This window comes from Fukomys damarensis, unplaced genomic scaffold (assembly GCF_012274545.1).
Source record: "Fukomys damarensis isolate Sample0158 unplaced genomic scaffold, DMR_v1.0_HiC HiC_scaffold_20, whole genome shotgun sequence".
Taxonomy (NCBI): domain Eukaryota; kingdom Metazoa; phylum Chordata; class Mammalia; order Rodentia; family Bathyergidae; genus Fukomys; species Fukomys damarensis.
In genome coordinates, this window is record NW_022900932.1 from 17,011,728 (window position 1) to 17,036,872 (window position 25,145).

The 25,145-nt window shown below is 33.8% G+C and overlaps 1 protein-coding gene across 1 annotated transcript in view; it reads right to left on the reverse strand.

Annotated features, from left to right (window-relative positions):
• The window catches only part of Adk (adenosine kinase), a 449,321-nt gene that overhangs the window by 292,046 nt on the left and 132,130 nt on the right, over nt 1–25,145 (reverse strand). The window contains exon 4 of the mRNA XM_033766515.1: nt 22,368–22,446. Within this exon, the coding sequence (XP_033622406.1) occupies nt 22,368–22,446 (79 nt within the window). The remainder of the gene's footprint in view (nt 1–22,367; nt 22,447–25,145) is intronic.

The window sequence follows — 25,145 nt, forward strand, 5'->3', positions numbered from 1 at the left end:
ATATTGAATTTTGGGAAACTTTAACGGTGCTGTCAACTTTGGAAAAAGTTATCCCAATTTACTGTGTTGAGTTAGCATTGTACAGAAATGGACAGCCATATTGGTCTAGAAATGTTAATTTTTAAAAAATTTTTTTTCCCATTTGTACAGGGGTAACGCACTGTTCTAAATATGTAAGGTCATATCTACGTGGGTCTGATTACAGAAACTAAAATGTATTCTCTAAATAATGAAAAAAGAATAAGACTACAAGAGCAAGAAGCAATTTAAATATGTTAAGGGACCATTTTCATCTTCAGAATTAAGGATTATTTTAATCTTACATCATTGCCTTTTCTCTTTTACTTTCCTTTTTAGTTTTATTTTAGGATTCCCTATTTTTAATGTTCATACAGAGAATTTTTTTAACTGAAATACCGAATAGTTTCTCTGGTGTGGAAAACTATAATAGTACACAGGATCCTAATGAGATAATTAATAATGTGAAATAGGAAGTAAAGGGCTAAAGGTGTAGGGAAAGTGGCAAGGGTGGGGGAAAGGTAATAAGGGAGAGGAAAAAAATACGGGAAACTGAAAAAATGGAAATAAAGTGTTTGTAAAGGGGGAGGGGAGGAGGGGGTGAAGGGAGGGCAGGGACAAGGGGAAAAAATGAGAATAAAGACCTATTATGCAAAGGTACAAGATCCCAATGATGAATGTAACTGTATTGTATACCTAGATTGTACCAATAAACTCAATAAAAAGAAAAAGAACAAATGAGCTGAATATATACTGGTACTTCGATAATAAAAATATACAAATAGCACAGACATAAAAATGCCTAACATCATTAGAAAAGGATAAATTTAAATAATGACATACTCCTTTGCCCTTACTATAATGGATAAACCTGACAATGACAAATGTCAGCCAGATATATTAGATGTGCTTTATCTCCTCTAAAACTCATGCTGAAATCTGGCTGCCACTGTGGCCGCAATGGAGGATGGTGCCAGGTGGGAAGTATTTGGGTCATGCAGAGGAGGAGTCCTCATGGATGGATTCTTGTCTTTCTCAGTTGAGTGAGTTCTCACTCTTGTGGCCCTAGATTATTTGTCATGGCACTGAGTTATGCTGTCAGACTATCTCTCATGTTTTTCTTTTTCACAAACACTCACTGCCTCTTCTGCTTTCAGCAGATTCCAACCAAATAAAGCCAACCAATCTTAGATTTTAACAGCCTCAGAAACACAAGTCAAATAAATCTATATATTTTATAACTTAGCCAGCCAAGTATTCTGTTATAGCAACAGCATGTGGACTATGACACTGCGAAACCACTAAAACTCTTATATGTTGTTAGTACAATATAAAATAGCATAGCCACTTTGGAAAATTTTAGCAATTTCTTGTTGAATTAATTATATATCTACCAGAAATCTCATTCCTAGTGAAATGAAAACTTTTTGTCAAAACAAAAACATACACACACACCACACACACACACACACACACACACACACACACACACGGGAAAGACTTCTACAATTAAAATTACAGCATACTAAAGAAAAACATCTAAGAAATTAGAAAATAGACCCTTGTCCATGATCAGAAGAATACTGTGAAAATGACCATATTACCAGAAGCAAACTAAGAATACTAAGAATATTCTTCAAAGAACTACAAAAAGCAACGCTAAAATTTATACAAAACCAGAAAGACCAGAATAGTCAAAGCAATCCTCAGCAAAAAGAGCAATGCTGGAGGCACTAGAATAACAGATTTCAAGCTACACTAAGTACAAAGCCATAGAAATAAAAACAATACAGTACTGGCACAAAAACAAGCAAGTATACCAGTGGAAGGAACATCAGAAGAAACAGAAACAAACTCATGCACCAACAACCACCTATCTGATTTCTGACAAAGGAGCCAAAAAAACAAAAAAACAAAACACCGGAGAAAAGACAAACTCTTTATAAATGATGCTGGGAAAAACAATATATCCACAGGCAAAAGAGTGAAACTAAATCCCTGTAGTTCAGTAATCAAATCAAATAAAAATGGATCAAAGTCCCAGATATAAAACCAGAAACTTTAGGTGGGCATGGTGGTAGATGCCTGTAATTCCAGCACTCTGGGATGCTGAGGCAAGCAGGCTGCAAGTCTGAACCCGGCCTGGGTGATTTGGAGAGACCTTACCTTAAAAAAATTGTTTTAAACCCAGAAACTTTTCAATTGCTGGAAAATAAGAAAAGGAACATATTTGAAGCCTTTTACACAGTGAAATATTTCCTGAATAGGAACGCAACAGCACAGGAAATAATATTAAGAATCAACAAATGGAACTATATCAAATTAAAAAGCTTCTACACAGCGAAAGAAACAACAGAATGAAAAGACAACCTTAGAAAGAGAGAAAATCTTTGCTAGTTGCTCTTCTGATAAAAGGATTAACCTCTAGAATATATGAAAAACAAAAAATTAACCCTCCCAAAACAAGTACAAATAGCCGGTAAATATACTGGAAAAAAATGCCTTTAGGGAAGGAAATGCAAATCCAAACTACATTGAGATTCCACCTCAACTCAGTCAGAATGACTATCATCAAGCATACAAAAAAACAATGCATGCTAGTGCGAATGCTGAGAGAGAGTGGGAACCCCATTATACTGTTAGTAGAAATGTGAAGTAGTTCAACCACTATGGAAATTAATAGGGAGAGCTCACAAAAATAAAAAGAGAAATGCCATTTGAACCATCTTTATCACTCCTAGGTTCATTTCCAAAAAAGAGACTGCATACTATAATGGCATGCATACTCATATTCATAGGGCACAATTCACGAAAGCTAAGCTGTGGAAATAGCCTAGATATCCATTAATAGATGAATGGATAAAGAAAAGGCAGCATATGTATACAAAGGAATATTATTCAGCCATAAAGAAGAATGAAATCATGTCATACTGTCACTGCATAATGTACAAGTTTCTTGTGAGAAATCTTTAAAAAAAGCAAATAAAGAAATAAAGGGGAGATGAGAGAAAACTAGAAGACAGATTTTAGTAGAGGGGGAGTAGTTTAGGGAGAGGGGAGGAAAAATGGGAGTAATAGGGTTGAATATGAAGATATGCTAAATGCACATACTAATTCCCCCAAAGAAAGGAAACCTTACCATCTGTATTACTAACATGCTCTAAGGTTTTTTGTTTTTGTTTTTTTGGTACTGGGGATAGAACTCAGTACCTTGCGCTTACAAGGCAGGTGGCAGAACCATTGAATTAAGTCCCCGGCCCTCTAAGATTTTTTTTTTTTAAACAACAACAAACTACTAACATATAACAAAATGGAAGAATCTTAAGGTCACCTTTACATCACCTGAAGATGTCAGATTCAACGACTAGGTACTATACTGTAATTCCATCTAAGGGTGTGTGAGGAACTTTGGAGAGCTGCAAAGAATGAAGCTGCAAGGTTTTAGCACAGCCAGGCAAAATAAAAGTAATGATTGTCTTTAATCACTTACTGTTGTACTAATAGAAAATGCTCAAACTGGACAAAGTCCCAGCTAGCTCCCTATTTCATTTTCTCCAAGGGACTTGTTACGGTTTGGATCTAGATGTCCCCCAATCTCATGCACTTAGAGGTAGCTTTGTCAGAGGTGGCTGAATCTAGAGTGAGTGATGCTGGGATCTAGGACATTTGATTATTAAACCACTACCCTGACTGGTTTGACACCACCCTAATCCTAGTAGTCTGGATAAAAGGAGCAGATAGACCTTTAAAGTTTCCCTTGTTGCTTTTGCTGCCTTCTGCCATGTGAACTGTTATCCTCTGCCATGTGCCACACTGCCTTGCCAGCATATTGTGGATTGAAACCTCTACAAACTGTGAGCTAAATAAACCTTTAACTTTGGGTGTTAAGTATTTTTTCTACACAGGACTAGAAGAACACTGGTTAAGGATCCAGTGGACCAGTGGAAGTTGGGGGGTTGGGAGTGGGGGTTGTGTCACACTGCCAAGCGAACCCTCAACAAAAGGCTCTGGTAGGTTTTTTTCTTTTTTTCTTTTAGTACTGGAGATTGAACTCAGGACCTTGCCGTTGTGAGGCAGGCAGTGGCACCACTGAGCTAAATCCCCGGCCCATTCTGACAGTTTTTTAAACCTGAGGTTTGGTGAAAGCTAGAAAGTGAAGGGTTAGGAGTACAAAATACTAAATCAAAATGGACAAAAGTGTCCCCCATTTCTTCCCCATAAAGTATTGAAAGAGGCACCTGAGGCGCCTTGTTAAGGGCTCCACACAAAGGAATGTCCGAATGAAAGAGCCTGGCTTAGACATGTAGAAATGTAAAAGCATGGCTGGGTTCTTGACTATAACCCCCTTCAAGACTATGAGAGGTTGGGCTGGGGATTTAGCTCAGTGGTTCCACTACCTGCCTCACAAGCAGAAAGTCCTAAATTCAATCCATAGTACCAAAAAAAAAAAAGACTACAAGAGGTTTGTACCACATCTGGTGTAGGGAAGCAATCGCCTGCCTTCCATGAAGCACAGGTGGAACTTTTTTTTGGTGGTGGGGGCAGTGGGGATTGAACAGATAGAGTCTCGGGCCTTTGCACTGAGCTACAACCCCAGCCCTTCTGTCTTATTAAGTAATTAAGATGCCCAAGCTGGCTTAAAGTCATGATCCTTCTGCCTCAGCTTCCTGCGGTACTGAGGTTACAGGTGTGTGGCACCATGCATGGCCAGGTAAAACCTATTTAAATACCTGTAGTTATGCCTGAAATATCACAAACAGATTTTTTGCCAAAAGTAAGAATCTTTTACTTGAAAAGGCAAAATTATACAAATATAAACCCAGGGGGGGTGGGACTTAATTTCACCTAAAAGCTAACAAAGAGGGGCTGTTACTATTCATAAATTCAGGCAGAAGACATGAGACTCTTGGGCCAAAGAAAAAAGACTTTATTACGGCAAGCACAAAAACATCAGTATATCTGCACCAGTTCCCCATGTCCCAGGTCCTATGGGGGTGACATGATATGTCAGATGAATGCTCCATATGTAGTATGTTTGTATTGGGGGTGGGGTGAGTAACACTGAGCTTGGAGAACTCACCAATTTTACAGCAAGCAGTAACTCAGCTCGCTCCTTTTTGGGGGAGAGACATTGCCTCATGTCTCAAGTTGACCCACTGCATATGTAACCCCAAGAAATGTCCTAAGAAATAAAGAGGTCAGAACTTGAAAGTCCTGCCAACCCAAACAAGGACTGTCGCTGTCAATAAAAAAGGAGTAGGAGCAGAGGTAGACAGTATGACATAAAGGGAACATGAAAAATTTTGGTGTGATGGAACTATGTTATATCTTATTTCTCATAGTCACTTCATGACAGTGTGCACTTACTACAACGTGCAGAACTATAAATTACAAAGATTTATTTCAAAGTATATAAATTACAATTAAAATTTTAAAATAGAAAAAAAATACCAGACACTGAGGACCCTGTGGTAATGCCCCTAGTGTCCCTTTCTACATATGTTACTTTCAGTTGCCAGCTACTTAATGTTTGCAGCATTCATTTAGAGTTAATTAACTGTACTTTTAGATATATTTACATGGCTAAGCTGAAATAGATGGACTCACACTTTCTAAATCTCTTGCTTTTTTATAACAGTTTTTGAGACAGGAAATAGAATAGATTTGCAAAGCACAATAAATTAAAAGTTAGTGTAATTTACTGTGGGCTTTCAGCTCTCTAAATTAAGATATCAAAAATGCAATAATATCTGGCAGGCATCCCTTCACCCTCCCCAACACCAATATTAACTCACAAACAGGATAAATCCTCAAAATTATTAAATTGCCATTGTTCATGTTTCTCCCATTGACCAGTGCTCTAAACACTCATTTTAGAAAGATTTTTTAATAGAATAGAACATCTGTTTTATGTTACATGGGAGACAGCAAAATTCTTCCTCTCTGACTGGATTATTAATGCTCATGCCTGCTATGGCATTATACTCTTCATTCAGATCCCACACCAGCTCTCTAAAGTGCAACACACCCCCTGATGTAATACATTTTCCTGTTTAACTGTACAACACTGTAGATACTATAATTTTAATGTGACATGCTGGTATTTCTTTTTTAAAGCCACAAATGCATTTATTTTCAATCACAAATTTAAATTTCCTGTATATTCCCAGCCCACTAGACATTTTTCTTTTAAAACTGCTGAAAAAAAAGGGAGATGATTTCAATTTTTTGATGTCATCTCATTTTTTACAGACTTCTTTCCAAGTAATTCAGAATGTGGAAAAGAAAAAGCACTTATTATTTTTATTCTTTTTTTACTTTTAAGATTTCAGCTTAAGCAACACTATAAATTACTGTTACTTAAGAGTGACAGAAGTAAGATCACAATGCATGCAAAATTTTGAAAATATATTTGCATTAAATTTAAAATAAATATCTAACAGAGGCATTCTGTCAAAGTTAAAATCTAGAGTTCTTTTAATATGAATGTTTTCATGTTTAAAATCCTAAAAAATTTGACATATTCCTTATTTGGTTCCTGAGATTTATACCACGATTTATAGGACGCAATCTTACATTTCATTAAGATAAAATAATAATTGAGATGGAACTGTTTTTTTAAATCTCCAGTTTTTCTTGTTGCACAGTATTTTATTCATTAGAAACAGAGATTCTGACAAAACTGACGCAAACCACATCACTACTGATGACTCTCAATTAGTTCTTCAGTTCATTTCCCATGCCTACCTCTAAGAAAACTACATATGGTTTAAACCACTGAGATTTTTTACTCTCTGCAAATGTACAACTCATGCTTTTTTGTGTTGAAAACATTTCCATGAATAATTATAATAGCCTCCAAAGAGACCAGATGGTAATAAATTCTAGAGCAGATCTGGAAGCAATTCATAAATTTACCTTTTCATAGTCTCACCATCATAATACAGTTCTTTGTGCTATGCCATTAAAAATGCTGGTGATAGGAACAATATGAGAAAATTCCTTACTTAAAAAGATATATAATCATGTCAAGGTCTTTCATAACTGCCTACACCTCATATCTGATGCTATTATCAAGAATTTTTAAAACAGCCTTAGCTTGATGGACTATGACTTTTGTAATCAAATTATATAGTGATTTTTATATTAGCAAAATATATTACTATTAAAATAAAATTCAAGAAATATGACCTCGCTAATGGCAAGCAAATGATTTGAGTTAAAGAAACTGAAATATAGGCTATTATATTATAGTATTGCCACTGATTTTACTTTGTTATTCTTCTGGAAAACATAATCAAATTATCCTGGTCTTGCTATTTCAAGTGAAGTGAAATGACTCGCACAATTATTATTTGTATTAATCATAAATCACTCTACTTATTTAAGAATATCATGCTTATGAGAAATAAAAGTAAAAAAGGGAGTTTCAAAACTAAAAGCATTATTCAAAATTTCCAAAACACACTGTGGTATATAAAATTAAACAGTAAGCATTTCCTTGCATCTGTAAAAAGCAAATCATAGCCAAAGAGTAGTTTATTTTTATACTTTTAGAGTTAAAATACAATACTTGTGTAAAATATTAGCTATATAATTTCTGGTATTAAACTGTCTTATAAATCAAAATAATTATGTATAAAAAAGAAATAAAAACAAGAGTAAAGAAAAATTAAATTTGAAAAGAAATAGAAAAGATAAATTGAGGCTGAGAGGTAGCAGAGATCAAAGAAAACTGGGATTAAAAACAAAAATATTTTACCTTTTATTTGTTATTATAAATGAGGTTATAATTTGTATTGTTGATTTAAGTAATTCAATTTAAGTACCCCAATTTAAATGCTTCAAATTTTCAATCTTAAGTCCAGAAATTTTACTGATTCTAAGTTTTTCACCTCATTTTTGTTTTTTTGGTACTGGGGATCGAATTCGGGTCCTTGTGCTTGCAAGGCAAGTGGTGGAACCACTGAGCTAAATCCCCAGCCCTCACCTCTTTCTATTGTTTTTTTCTCCATGATGCAATTAACTAATAAGAATAGCAGTAATGGAGATATTTGTCCTACTCCTAACCTTAAGGAGTATGATTCAATACATGATCTGTAATTTATAATACTGTTGAAAGAGTCCCTCATATGAAGAAAATATATATTCATTATTATGAATGAATGCTTGTCTTATTTTCTGGTGCTGAATAAAACCCAGGACCTCCCACATAATAAACTAACATTCTACCACTGAGCTTCATCTCCAGTCCCTTAACACATCTACAGACAAAATCCTCTCTTCTCTTTTGTTTTATTGCTATGTAAACAAAATAATAGCTTTGCTAATATTGAGCCATCTTTGCATTCCCACAATTAACCCAACTTTCCACTGTCTATTAATGATGTGGAATTAGATTCTGCTCCCAAATACTTTGAAACTTTTACAATAGTAGCAGCAATCCATTGTTTTTTGTTTTTGTTTCGTTGCTTTTTTTTTTTGAGACAAGGTCTCACTATGTTCTTTAGGCTGGCCTTGAACTTCAAGCTTGTCTACTTCAAGCTGGCCTTGAACCCAGAGCAATCCTCCTGTCTCAGCCTCCAGAGTGCTGGGATTAGGGGTATGTACCACTGTGCCCAGTTTTTAATTTGTGTTGTTCCCTTATATTTTTGTTATCCTCTTGAATTATGGTATCAATATGAGACCAGCTTTATAAAAAAGGCAATCTAAAAGCTTTACCCTGGAAGTGTCAAGATGGTATGGAATTATTTTGAAATGACTAGCTTCTTAAAAGTTAGTGTATTTTCCCAGTGAAGCCACATAGGACTAACAATTCTTTGGAGCAAAGGAAACTTTTAAATAACCAGCTCCATTTCTCATACAAACATCAATTAATCTATTAATGTTTTAATCTCTAGTTAGAGTCAATTGTGGAAATTGGCTCCTCTGAATAGTTTATTCCACCCAAGCATTTCACTGCATCCAAAGGAATATAAATGTAAAATTTCAATGGGCTGTTATTGTTTACAGGTTTCACTGGTAAAGAGCACACTGAATATTCTTTGAACTGTTGAGGATGTATTGAAACAACAATATTCACTTAATTCTAGTGGAAATTAAAATAGTGAACATATTTTATTTGGGAACATCCATAAAAATTTACCATGCCAGCAACTCTACATAAAGGAAGATACTTTAAATGATGAAAAATAATATGTATACTTTGGTACTAAAACCTCTATATAAGCCCCTTAAATGTGCATCAAATGGGAATTCATTAAATAAATTATAGTACATCACAAAGTTGACCACAAGAGTCACTAAAGAGAATTAGATCTATTTTGTATTAATATAGCACAATCTCCAAAATATTGTACAGTACAGTATTCAACAAAAAATCTAATTTACAAAACTAAACAATATGCTAATACATACCAAACATATATAACAGATACTTATATGGCTATAAAGGAATAGAGTATTTCTTGAAGGATGCACAATAAACTCATTACAGGGAACACCATGAATGAAACACACTGGGTGGGTGTCTATAGAATGGGCATAGAGAAATAAATCCTACTTTTCATAATATACCCTTTTACAAATGTTAAGTTTTAGACTTTACACATTATTAGTCATCTGTCAAGCAACACAGAGTGGCTTACAACAGAAACATTATTTCACATACTTTGTGGGGAGGGATTTGGGAGAGGATTAGAGCATATCTGCCTTGGAGTAGTATCTCATTGGGCTGTAATCAATCAACTGGCCAGGGATCCACAGTCATCTGAAGATTTGACTGGGCCTGGCCCAAGTACGTGTCTAGCACATGGGTGCTGGTTGTTGTTCAAAAGTGTCAGGTCTTCCCATGTGAGCTTCTTCATAGGCTTCACTGAGTGTACTCATAACATAGCAGTTGACTTCCCAATTGTTGGAGTTCCAAGAGAAAATGATATAGAAAGAACAATGCCTTTAGTGATTTAACCAGAAGAGTAGCACATCATCATTGCAATATGCTCTACTTAATAGAAAGAAATCACTAAGTCTGAGTGATATTCAAGAGTAATTCATCTCACCTTTTAAATAGTCTTATCTAAAACTGTGGATAGAAACAACTAAAATGTACATATATACTAAAATATGTTCCTAAACACTAAAACACTAAGTGTTCACTGTGTGAAACACTAGGTGTTAATAAACACTAAAATGTTAAACTAAAATATTCCTATTACGTTTTGTAAAATATAAATAAAATTATATGAAGTTAACCAAAAATTCTGTGGAATTTTTAAATTGTGTGAAAGATAAATTTATCCTTTAATCCAAAGAATGTAAAAAGCATTGGGATAATTTACTTTATAAAATGACAACATTTCAATCTAACATGAGTATTTGTTGACATCTAAAATCCAACTCATAGTATTATGACTTCAGAATACTGTGATTCTCTTACAGTAAGTAGAATAGCAATTTAAGAAATAGACAAATGAAAATGACTTTAGAAGTATCTTAGAAACTAAAATGGAACTACTTTGAAATGGACTATATCCAAAGCAATGTATCAAACTGTATCATTTATAAATATTTTATAAGAAGCTTTAGAAACCAGAACACCAACTCTTTAATGATGACAAACTTTAACGACACCTATCACAATAATGCTTGTATATGCCAGAACTTGATAATTATACGGAATTTACAACTATACTTTATAGTATATAAATAAGGAAACTAAAGCAGAAGAAGGCTAAGTGTAATTGCCCAAAGTCATATGCATTAAGTAAAACATTTGCTGTGTGCCTCTAACTATATAATTACCAGAACTAAGCACCACATTCAGGAAATACACTATACTTAGTTCATTTCTGTGATATGGAATATTACACTTATATTATTTCCCTAAAAACTAATTCAAGTTAATTCCAAAATGCCTGTTCTACTGGAAGATTTTAGGTGACAGTCCTTTATTTTCTATTTTTGAAAGTATTTGGTATATTTTGCTAGTTTATATATATTATAATGAAATTGCTGGGATTACAAAATCCAATTAATGGAAAATACCTGCCATATACATTTCTCATAAGATATAAAAACAATTATTTATTGTTTATAAATTATAAAAACAATTTATTGAGCTCTCTAAGTACTGGACTAGGTACACTGCTCATAAATATTTCATTAAATCTCAACAATATACCATATTAAGTTAGGTACCATCAAAAAGAAAAAAAACAAAGATTTTTGAAATGGATCAAAAACCTGTTTGGAGCATAGTCTTCTGGATTATCTGATTCTGTGGTATTTACATCTTTAACCACTGTTGAGTATTTTGAGTCTGTAAGTTGTTCATTACTAAGATCAGTAATTATTTTCTTTTTCCTTGAGTGGGTGTTGAGACAGGATCACACTATGCAGTGCAGGCTGGCCCTGAACTCACTATGTAGTGCAGGCTGGCCTCAAATTCGTGGCAATTCTCCTCCCTCAGTCTCCCAAATCCTGGGATAACACACAGGTACCAGTATGCCCAGCTAAAAGTAGTAATTTGGGGGGATGGGGGTACCAGGGACTGAACTCAGTTCATTGTGCTTGCAAGGCAGGAGGCAGAACCACTGAGCTAAATCCCTGGCCCAAGAGTAGTAATTGTTGTTTGCATACCAGCAAATAAATTTTGACCTAGTGGAAGTCGTTTTGAAATGACATCATAACCCGCAAAATAGTCAGTTCTACAGTATCTGCAGATGTGTTTCATGGCACACATATGTCTCTGATTTTTTAATTCACCTTTAAATGAGTGGCAACATTGTACTAGCTCACTCATTTATATGAATTAAATAAAAACTTTAACAACCATTCATTTTACATTTAGGAGAGTCACAATTCTATTTTTTTGAAAAGTGCCTAATAAAAGTACTGATCATTATCACAGAACAGAAGAAGAACCTGAAATTTTAAAAGGTTAGATCTATTTCCCATATTTACACTTGGTTTAATTCTACAACAAAAGCCCTTTGCTCCAATCACTGCACTATGCTGTAATTTAAACAATTTTTTTTTTTACTATTATCTCAGGAATCTCACCATCTAAAGTAGCAATGAACGTAACAGAAGCACTTCTAGAGAATTATTATTTTTTAAAAGAATTTGCCACACTGGCTATCACTATGTTAAGTGAAGTAAGTCAGATAAGAGAGACAAGTATTGCATTATTTTCTCTCATATGTGGAGTTGTGGGCAGGGTGAAGACAACCTCAAAGTAGAAGACAGGTTAAAGGACAGAGGGGGTTATAATAAGGAGAGAGGATATGATCAAAGCATGTTAGTTTTGTATATGGGAATGTCCACAAAATTCTTTATTTTGTACAATAAATATGTGCTAATAATTACAATAATAAAATGGCAGTTCACAGTTCTCCTATATAACAATTGGCAAAGGCTATCCTTGTGCGATGAATTAAAAATGAGACTTTTCACAAAAAAGACGAGTTTAAATTCAATTCAAATAAATTAAGGTTTAAAAATGTTTCTGAATTCAAATTACAAACAGAATGAAGAAAAAATGATTTTCAAAAGAGTTTACTTCCTTGATGATTATTAGGTTCTGTCATTTGCAGTCCTTAATGAAGCTTTCTTTGCTTTGCACTTGTCAGGAGAGATGCATTCTCAAATTGTATAATGTTTACTGTTATGCAGTGGGACACCATACCACATTAAAGTCAACAGGATAGAGATATGTCTCTCTTTCATGCAGTAGATAATTGTGAGATGTAGATGTACATATACACCACAATCTGAGACCACAAATGTAACCACTGAGACAGAACTAAAAGCATCCTTTGGTAATAGCGGTAAAACAATCTATTAATATAAGGCACAAAGTAAGGTGGAAATGACAAAAAAATGAAAATTTTAAAGATGGAAGGAGGGAAAGAGGAAAAACAGAGGTAGAGATGAAATACTAAATTTGCTTTACATTAAATAATCTTACACAAATAAGAAAAAATCATAAGCATACCATATATATCACTAAAGACAACAAAATACTATTTTATTCACTTTAAACTAGCAAAAAAAATTTTTTTCCCTTTTTTTTTTTGGTACTGGGGATTGAACTCGGGTCCTTGTGTTTGTGAGGCAGGTGGCAGAAACAATAAGCTAAATCCCCGGAAACTAGTAAAATTTTACAATCTAATTCAACCAAGAAAATGATCACTGAAGAAAGATGTTTGTTCATATTTAATTTTTTAAATTATGAATAGAATTTGAATGGTTAAATTAGCAGAACCCATATTACTTAAATTTCTTCATTAATCTTAAAATTTGGCATTAAGAGACATGCATTTTTAATGACAAGAAAGATCTGACAAGATTCTGTGTCATGTCACCACCTGCCACATCTGCCCTTACATTTACAAACACAGTCATACTACTGACAGTTCTACAGCAGCTCCAGGTGTAAGGCATTAGAACAGAACTCTCTTTGATCATTCCAGTGTCATTTCTTCTTTTAAAATCTAAGTAGTCTAGACTACTCTCAGATCACCACAGATACATCTTGTAAAAAGCCTTCTAATCTATAACTAGTTTTTTTTTCTTTCGGGTGTAATAGGTCATAAGAGATAATCAGAAATATTATTTTTAATACAGAAAACCCACAGTTTAATTCTTTTGCAAGAAGTCTTCAAATCAAAAAAAGCAAAAAGTCTGAAGTAATTTTAGCTTCTAAGTGTTATGACTCAACTGGAAATGCTAAATATTTCTTGAAATATCAATTAGCTTTGTAATTCTTGGTTCAGTATTATTTTTCTACTGTATTCAAAGGTAATTGCTGAAACTTATTTTTTGTTTAATGTTTTTAGAGACCCACTATACACTGTACAGGGTTTGGGAAAGCTTTTAAACATAATTCTGAAAACTGATTTGTTACATAATGTTCTGCACCAAAACAACAACTAAAAGTATTCCCCTGAGATGTACACCTGAATGGAAACATAAACACATAGCACTTCTCTCAAAATTTAATTGAAAACAAAGTAAAACCATGGTCAAATTTGTACTACAAGTTAAATATAAATATAGAAGCTTATTTAGCAGGGAGAAAAATCAGAAATCATTAAGACTGAAAGTCAATGATTATAAAACCAGGTTAGTAATTATGTAACAGAAATAAAGATCATTATCACTCAAGAAGATAACAAACTAAATGTTCAACAGTTATGGAAGGAAGAACTCCCAATTCATTACGGTTAGCTTTAGGTATGTGATTAGGAAAGAAAGTCTGTAGTTAAAATTACATTGTCAAGGCCCAGGATTTAGCTCAGTGGCACCTCACCAGCCTGGCAAGCGCAACGTCCTGAGTTTGATCCTTGGTGTTGGGGGGTAGATACTGTCATTTCTACTATCCCAAAATAAAATATTAGCAAGAATGCTTTTTTGGCAAGAATGTATGCAAAGTGAAATAAGGGTAGTTTCTATGAAATGATTTCCATTGTAGCAAAGACAGAAATAGTATTTTACCCAAAGACCTTTGCTTAAAAAGAAGACAGAATTCTATTATATTTAGAAAGATGGTATTTACTAAAGTAACAAAAATGTTTTCTTTATTATTGAATGTCATAAAAACCCACAGTCCAATGTGGTAAAGATGTCAAGGGAGAAAAAATAATTTATCCCAATGATTATCTGCTCATATTACAGTGAATAAAGAACTGCTAATTCTTCCCAAATGAGACAGACTAAAAGCAGTGGAGAGACACTACTCTAAATCTCTGAACATACAGAGACATCCAAATTGAAATCCCTAAAGCTAAGAAAAAAGTCTGCAGTAAGAGATCAAAATACTATAACCAGGTAGAACACCATGGTTCTAATTCTGTTTCACTTGGTTACTTACAATGGTATTTTGTCTATCTTATTTAATCTGAATCTTATCATTAAAATGATGGCCATCTCTTCTTGTCTGCTGTCTACTGGGAAGCTCTAATGTTAAGAGATTAATGATCAATCTAATGATTAATGATTAAGAGTATACAGGAGTATAAAATAAGGGCAGCAAGAGGAAATATGTAAGTGAAGTAGATATGAATTAAGAAAACAAGTATCTTCAGTGCAAAGTGATTAACTTTTTAGAAAATTTTAGGAATAGCTATATCACACCAAAAACAACTAAAATGATAGCGATATATAATGAATACATATAAACCACACTGGTAGAGCACACAGCTCCAAATTCCCTTAAAAGAAATATCAAGAAGGGCTGGGGATTTAGCTCAATGGTTTGGTGGACTGCCTTGCAAGCGAAAAGACCCGAGTTCAATCCCTGGTACCAAAAAAAAAAAGGAAAGAAATATCAAGAAAACTTGGGTAGGGTAGCCCATGCCTGTAACCCTGCACTCTAGGAAGCTGAGGCAGAAGGATGGCAAGTTCAAGTACAACTTGGGCAATTTGGCAAGAACCTGTCTCTGAATTTTAAAACAGATATTTGTAAGGATTGGGGAAGTAGCTCAGTATGCAGGCCCTAGGTTTAATCACCAATGCTTGCGGTGGGGTAGGGGGAGGAAACACTTACCAAGTTATCAAGTAGACTAGATATTTTATGAGGAGAGAAAAAAAACTGAAGTTATAATGGCCAACAACTTCCCAAATATGATCAAAGACATGAAACTACACATTCAAAAAGCTCAATGAAGTGCAAACATGATAAACACAAAGCTACCACACCAAGGAACATTATAGTAAAATTATCAGAAGAAAATGCTTCTAGAAACTATGAAAAAAGCTACATCACAAAAAAGGGTACTTTACTTAATAAGACTAAGAACTGATTCTCATCAAAAGCTATGGAGATCAAAGGATAGTAGAATAAAACTCTTAATGTAATGAAAGAAAAGGATTGTTAACCAGGAATTCTACATACAACAAAACTACAGGAGAAATTAAGATGTGCCCAGATAAACAAAAGATAAGGAAGTCTATCAAGAGTAGACCTGTCCCACCTGAAAAGCTGGAGTTCTTCAGGCTGTAACGATGTTCAATAGTAACCAGAAGCTTACAAGGAAACAAAGAACTGTGGTTCCTTTGACTACATAGGTAAATATAAATGACAGTATTAGTGAACTTTTGGTTCATAATTCCTCTTTTTTAATATGAATTGCACTCTGCCTCCTTCTTTAATCTCACAGCACCTTATAATCAGTTATCACACACTGGGTCCTGGTTTTTCTAGAGCAATTTTTGCATCCTAGTTCCCAGTTCTATAGAATGTGACTGTTGTAGGTGGAAATAGAGCCTCTAACAAGGTAATTAAACCAATGAGGCCACCACTAATTCGATATGTCTGGGGTCCACAAAGAAGACGAGGACCCATAGGAAGACACAAAGAGTGCCCAAGGACAACCACATGAATAGGCCAAGAGAGCAAGGCTGTCTGCAGGCCAGAAAGAGGTGCCTGTGAGGAAATCAAAAGCTACTGACACTGATCTTAGAGTTTCAGTCTCCAGGATTGTGGGGAAATAGATCTGTGGGGTTTTAAAATCTCTATTGTTTAAGCTACTCTCTGCTACATAACTATGATAGTTCCAGCAAACCAATACAGAACTTATTTGTATTATTTACTTCTGTTACATAAATGCTATTATTTTGACAATAGGACTAGATTTAATGGTGGCAATAATAATAATAATAATAATAATAATAATAATAATAATAATAGGGTAAACTGAACAGATATGCTTCAGAAAATACAACTATGTTTATAGCATTTCTTTTGTTAAAATAATTTATTTTAACATTTCTTAACTCTTTGGTGATTAAATTTTGTAGCTCGTGTTGGATATTAAGACATATAAACAACACTATTTGAAAACAGATTTTAGTTGACATTTAATAAAAATTAACAACAACTTTTTATTCCATGAAATCAGACATTTTACTTTATGCTTCCTTTAGTATTTCTCTCTGAATTGACTAAGGCCATTAGGCCATCCTTCTTTTATGTGTGGTAAAAATACAGAAAAAGCAAAAGCACACTGGATGTCATCCTAAGCTTTTTTTCTTGTAATCACTGAAATAGTTTTAAAGCACAGAAATAACAGAAATTTGTGGTGTCAAAATTGGATTCCAAATGAGTTAAAGTTTTTAGTAAAGGAACTGAGAGAGCTCTCTTCAATTTGTTTGTTTTTTAAACTTTTTTTTCCATGAATTTGAAGCAGTCTTATTACATAAAAATGGGCCATTTGTTTTATGAGCTTCCTCTACTCTCCTTACAGCCTCTTCAAATATCATTAAACACTTGGAGAAACAGCATGTAAATATTTATTGTAAATTTTCCCCCACCCGCATCCTGGCTTTCCCCCACCCTCTTATAGCCAAGTTAGAGAAAGACATCCTTTTTGTCCGAAATTTGATAGTATTTTACTTCAGAGAATAGCTATTTTTAAGGAACATATCCGAGGAGCCTATCTTCTATTTCTCAAGTAAAAAAACAAACAAAAAAACATGAGTGCTTCCATACATTTTGAAAAAGGTGACAACAGATGTTTATTATGAAAGCATCGGTATCATAGATAAACAATCAAATTCCTTTTTAATAGTGTTGTATACAATTTTTACATGGTGTTTACCAGATGACATGTTTTTAATTTTCACTAGCAAGAAACATAGACAGAACGGGATTTGCCAAAATCTGTATTTATATGGTCTATCAAACACACAGAAGAATGGAAGGAAAAAATGGAAATAAAGATGGGAAGAGGAGTTGAAGGGATTGGGGGAAAGAATAAGAATCAAGGGCCAGGGATTTAGCTCAGTGGCACAGCACCTGCCTCAAAAGGGCAAGGTCTTGAGTTTGATCCCCAGAACCAGAGAAAAAAAAAAAGAAGAATCAAGATATATCATGCACAGGTACAAATTATCTATAATGAATGCGATCAATGTGTATATCTAAGGGTACCAATAAAATTAATTTAAAAATAAAAACACAGATACATAAATCTAGAATTTATTAAAAAATAAAACAACAATGTTGTATGTTGTATGCTTATGTACCCTGGGGTTTCATTAAAGTCTTCAATCTGACTTGACAAATCAAGCTACTTGAGCTTTGGGAACATATTCTTATTGATATAATTGGCCACATCACTTGATGTACATTATATTACCAGTAATATCTGAAAGAATAAGCTCTACACTGTAAAGGACCAATGCATCCATTATTAAAATATTCCCTTTTATTCTCCCTTAGGGCATAGAATTGAAATTTCAGATTCAAAAACTGCAACTTTATTCCTTTCCACAGAGCAACCAAGGGCACCATATGATGATGTGTGTTCATTTGTGGAGTAGACCTAAGCTGATCTGAGGTCACTATTTTCAATGAACATCAGTATTTTTCTTTTTTGAAATAGTAAGTACTGAAAAGAATTTGATTATCATTCTCCATATCTGCTTTCACATCCCAATATCTATCATGCCAATCCCTAATCTTTCTCTGTGTACTGTGCAATATACCCTGTTTTGGTATATTACCTCCAAATCCAGTCACATATGTCCTATCATGAAAACATGATAGTCATTTGCCTTCTTGTTGGGAACTCATAGATTATGATCATGTTGATGTTATAATCATTCTCATGTTTATTTGAACTCAGTATAGCTATAACATTCAAAATATTGAAAATTAAATCAGCTAGATTTCAATATAAAGTATACTATTATTTGACACTTTTAGTACTCATAATTATGACATTAAATTCCATACTATATAAATTTTCTACTGCTGCCTAAAGTACTACAAACTCAGTAGTTTAAACAAAATTTTATAATCTTCTAGAGATAGAGATGACTAATGTCTCCTTGCATCACCCCCCTCCTGTTTTTGAGATAGGGTCTTCCGATGTAGCCCAGGCTGGCCTTGAACTCATGGCAATCCTCCTGCCTCAGCCTCCCAAGTGCTGGGATTGCTGGGATTATAAGTGTGTGCCACCACACCTGGCTGATATCCCCATTTTCTTGTTGTCTTCAACCCTAGTACTTTTTCTTTTAAAAAGTGGTATAACTTTAAACAACTTTCATCCATCTAGTTTAATACTTAACAACTTCCGACTGATTTAAACTTCAACCTCTGTATTTACTGATGAAAATTTCCAAAAATGAATAAACAGCCTGTAGCAGCTTCACATTCAATAAAATAAAAAGCCTTGAACTCTAACCCACTTCCAATGGAATACCATGCTTCCAAGAGCAACCCATGCTCCCAACGTGTTATGTTTCCTCACTGATGACAGAATAACTTGAATTATGCTGCTAGTACCTCCTAAAGTGTTTCTAGAATTTCTTTTTAAAATTGTAATAAATTACATTTGACCTAAAATTTAACATCTTGCCCATTTTAAAGTACAGTCACATTTCACTTAACAATGGGGAAACTGTCTGAGATATGTGCCATTAGGTGATTCTATTGTGTAAACATTTAGTAGACTTTCAGAAACTAGGATGGTCATGAGGCGATATAATCTTGGAATTACCATTATACTATCTATACATGGACAATCACTGACTGAAATGCTGATATGAAGTGCATGACTGTATATACTTTAGTGACATATAATACATTTGCATTTTTGTATAACTAACACCACCATTCATCTCCACACATTTCATCTTGCAAAACTGAAACTGTACCCAGGAAAGAAAAACTTCCCTCTCTTCCTTCTGGTCTGACAACCATCAAATCATGCTACATTTTGCCCCTGTGAATTTAACTACAGTAAGTACCACAAACAAGTGGAACCCTAAAGTGCTACAATATGAGACTGTGACTGGCTTCTTTCACTTAGCATAATGACCTCAATGTTGATTCATGCTAAAATATATTTAAATTCTCTACCTTTGAAAAGGTGAATACTATTACACTGTATGCACATCCCATTTTGCCTATAGATTTGTCCACCGACAGACATCTGAACTGTTTCATCTTTTTGCTACAGTGAATAATTCTGTTTGGGAGTTAAGTTTCAAATATCTGTTTGAGGCTCTGCCTTCAATTCTCTTGGGTATGTACCTGTTTTAGTCTGTTTGGACTACAGTAACAAAACACCACAGACTAGGTGACTGGGTGACTGAAACAACAGGAATTTATTTCTCATAGAACCTGAGGCTGCAAAGTTCAAGATTAAGGTGCTAGCAGATTTGATACACTGTGTCCTCAAAGAGTGGAGAAAACAAAACAGATTTCTGTAACTCTTGCAAAGCATGCTAATTTAACCTTAGTTATCTCCCAAGAGGTTCCAGCTCCATATACTATCATAGTGACAGTTTGGGCTTCAAAATATGAATTTTAGGGAAATACAAATATTTAGTCCATCACATACTCAGAAGTGCAACTGCTGGATCTCATGCTGAATTCCATGTTTAATTCCTTGAGGCACCACAGTCCTGTTTTCTATAACAGCCATGCTACATACATTTCCAACCACAGTGCACAGGGTTCTAATTTCTCCACATCCTTGCCTACAATCATTATTTTCTGTTCATTTGTTTGTTTTGATAGTAGACCTACTAAGTGAGCAGAACTGCTTTTAAGAGAAGTAAATCTTATGTAGATAATAATATGGAAACTAGAGAAGAGGACCAGAATTGTTCTGCTTTCAAAAGTCAGAAGCTACCATTACCCTGTTTTCCTTTAGCGCAGTTCTTCTGAGGGGCTTCACTAAAAAGTCAGAAAGTAAGTTGACTAACCAGTCTCATGTATGTATGGGGGCAGGGCCTGGATTAGGAAGGGAAAAAGAAGTCATTGGTCGATGCCTTTTGTGTCCCTACTTCAAATTTCAAACTTCCTACAATCTAGGACATGAGAGGAAAGTCCCTTGAGAAAAGCAAACTGTCATAATTCAAATATGCAATGAACATCATGGGGCAGGTACACTTGGAACAGCACACAGAATTTGCCTTTTAGATTTTATAAATTGGGGCCAGGGATTTAGCTCAGTGGTTCCACTGTCTGCCTTGCAAGCGCAAGGACCAATGTTGGATCCCCTGCACCAAAAAAAAAAAAAAAAAAAAAAAAAAAAAATTCATGAATTGGAAAAACCAACTTAAAGTGATAAAATATTTTATTCTGGTTCCTATAAATTTGTTTATCTTTTGAGGGTGGGAACGATTGCTCCTATAACTATTATTCTACTTAACTGTTTAGAGTTCTCTCCCCCTCCACCCTCCCTCCTATATCTCCAAATACATTTTCATAACCATGAAAGCTTCAAGGACATGGATTAAGTGCATTATTACCTTTTATCTTTTCATCTAACCCTAGTTAACAGAAGTATAATAAATGAGGAACAATGAAGAGGAAAGGCTGGAGTACAGGCTAAAGAGTGAAAAGCTACGATTAACAACATAAATATGAATTTTTAAAGCAGTGAGCGTTTCTTCTCTCCAACAGATCTATGATATAGAACATGCTTCCCACACATCTATGAATGTTGCTTGGACAGAACTGCTCTGCATGTAGTGTAACAGTGACTGCTAGTTTTGAAAGCAAGGCAGAATTTAAATTCCAAATATATATTACTAACAACAAATTAAAATATTAGATGCGTGACCCAAAACTTCAATATCTTTTCTCAAGATAAAGATAAGAACGAATAAGCCATTAATGAGACTATATTTTTAAAATGCATATGAAGTACTGTGAAATGTGCAAAGGAAAAACAATGTAAACAATGATGATTTAATTAATAAGATCAACATCAGATAGAAATGGGGGGAAAGAGTGTCAATTACATAATTAACAAACTGAGAAAAGAGAAACTGGTAAAGATTCTCAAGATCTCTCTCTCCAAATGTGCACATGTAAAGGCCATGAGAGGATATCAGAAGAAGACAAGTATCTACAAGCCCAGGTGAAAGGATTCATAAGCAAACAACCCTGATATCACAAAAGCCCTGGGTTCATTTCCCAGTATGGCCCCCAAAAAAGAACCTTATATTAAGAAATTTGGTACAGTAATACACACGAGAAGCAAAGTTCACTTTCAGTTTATAAAATAAAAACAAAGATTATTCATAAAATATTCAGAATTTCTATAACCCAGTAACATGTAAAAAATTTTAAATAATAGTGAGTAGATACTAGTAATTGAGATAAAATGTAAATGAACAATAACCATATTCAAAGATGTTAGGCATACGAATAATCAAAGAAGTAGCAATTAAAATAATTCTGTTTATTAGATGGGCAATGACTGTTAAATTCACAATCCAAAATGAACAAAACTACTCTATGGCAATCAAATATAGAATGGGAACAATTATACAAAATTACTAGAAGCTTAGAATCATTTTTAATCTCTTTAATTATTGAAATAACCAACCTGAGCCACTTTCATTGAATTCTGAGTAGAACCACCAGCATGATATTCGACTTTGAATTTTTTCACAAGCTCATCAAATCTGTAAGGAAACCACAGTAAAAGAAAAGCTATCATTTGTCAGTTGTCACAATGTAAATTTGTTAAAAGTACATTAACATAGTTACTAAAATTTTCAAATTATATAGTTATGTTGAATAAATGAATTAAAATACTTTATGACATTTTAGATTCATATAAAAATTCTATAAATGTGCAATCATAGGAATTTAAAATATATAGTCTAGCTGTAATTAACCTTTACACTGAACAGAAAGTAAAAATAAGATTCACAGGTTGTCAAATGAAGGTCACACATGGCGAACAGGTAAGTCAAAATTACCAAGTCTCAAAATTACTTGTCAGTATAAACATATAGGAAAATCACTGTTCTCTTTTTCCTTATTCCACAAAACTGAGTTTTCTATAGAAATCAAAATTTGGCTTATTAATGAGACTCTAGGGATCAGTTCAAGAGACATAGAAATTATGACCATACACAGGAGGGTGGAGGATGATGACAAATGCGTTCACTTCATCCAAATTTTACATGAGAAAATGAACGACCACTCATCCTCTTCCTGCCTCTATCTTTGTCCATTCTGGACATTGTGTAGTGTGTTAAAGGACTTACACAATATGTGGTCTTTGGTGGCTAGATACTTCTACTTAGTCTTCAAGGTTGATATATTTAATAGCGCACACAGTCTGTTAGCCCTTTTCGCAGTAGAATAACTTTGTATTACCATATTTGTTAATCCATTCATCTGTCAAAGTCTACTTTGGTGCTTCCATGTTTTTTTCTACTGTGAATAATGCTGCTATGAGAATTCATGGAAATGTTTACGTTGGTCCACAATGTTTTCATTTTCCTTGATTATATATGTGGGGAAAGCTGCTAAGTCAAATGACAAATCTTTGTTGAGATCTTTTTTTGTTTGTTTTTCTGAGATAAGGTCTCACTATGTAGTTCAGCCTGGCCTTGAACTCACTATGTAGCACAGGCTGGCCTCCAACTAACAGGCCCTGTATAGTAAATTAGTTGAGGATACAAACGTTAATAAATTAGTTGAGTATATAAATTTTAAATTTTATATGACATTAATAAGGATGTGAAGAAGCTAACATAACCATATAGTATTAGTGACAGAACACTTGTGGAAAGTCATTTGGCAATCTGCATTGAGTCACAAAACTACATATGCTCTGATATTATAAAATTCTATTTAGACAACTCTGTCCAAGGGAAACTATCAAAATCATAAAAAAATGCTATGCAAATCCTGTTTACCCTACCATAATATTTAATACAGACTAAAAAATATAAGTATCCCCAAAAAGGAAATGATTAAGTAAATTATGGTAACTATCACTGCAAGAAATGTAATAGAACTTGTAGTATTTTAACTATTTATATGTTGCATTATTATAGGAAAGAATGATATGAAGGTATGAATCATATAGGATAAATTAATATATGAAACAAATGTATAAAATGATGTTTAAAATAAAGAATGAAAATTAAGATAAAGTCAAAAAGACATAAAATGTAAGCCATAAAGATTTGTAGTTTATGAATCCTAAAATATGAGGATAATTTATATTTTCTGTTCAATAAAGTTATCAGTATATAAACCTGTATTTGTTTTGACAGTATATAGAAGAATTCTCATCTCATATCATACATTACAAATATTTCATAAACAACTGATAATTTCTGGAAAAATCTATTTATAGATCTCCTTTTCTTTAAAGAAGAAAAGTATAGTAACAAAGAAGTAGGGACTCTTTCTAAGACTAATGCTTAATGCGGTAGGTAAAGCTGTAACTAAATACTGGCCTTTAGGTCCTGACTTAGTGAGATATCATACCATGTCACAATGACTTTAAAAAGGTATCAAATAAAATGATCCAATATGGAGGGTTAAAGTCTGCTAAAGACAGCACTGGCTTCTGGCAAAAAAAAATAATGTTGATGGATCATTACTCTAGTACTGGCAGAAGCAAAGAGCTAATTGTGAAACAGCTGGGCAGTGACTAAATGACCAAAGTAAACATAGGCAAGCTAACATAATCCATCATTTAGAATAAAAGCCCTCTGGCACTGAAATCAAGGCATAAGTATTAATGGAAATAAATGCAGGATGCTACATTACAGACAGATTCACCTTTTCAAAAGCAGTAATTATACTGAGTACAATATGGCAGACAGGTTATGGGAAGCTCAGAGAATGAAGTATTAAATGGAACAACAGTATGATGCTACCATTAAAAAAACAGTAACTTTTCTTGACTGTCTTTAAAATATACTGGTCATTTCTTTAAGATTTCAAAGTAGTTTTAAACTTCCTAAATTTAGAATAAAATAATCAATAAATGATTTCTTCAATAAATTTTAAGGAGTTGGTTGGATAATAGAAACATAACCACAAAATAAAATGATATATTCATTGTGATATGTCATCAACTTAGAAAAGTTGGCAATCAAAAAAGAATATCTTGCAGACAAAAATAAGAAAAATCAAGTGTATAACACTAATTAAAAACAATATATGTTGAAAAATGCTAATATAGCCACATATTTGTTGTACCTTTGAAACCCAGTCATAGGGCTCTTAATGCCACTGACTGTGACCCGTACATAAGGATCTGAATGAGAATGTAAGTCTTACTCTCTATAATAAGAGAATAAAGTATGGCTCAGTGCAATTTATAAGGTTAAAATATTTTTAATTTGGGGCA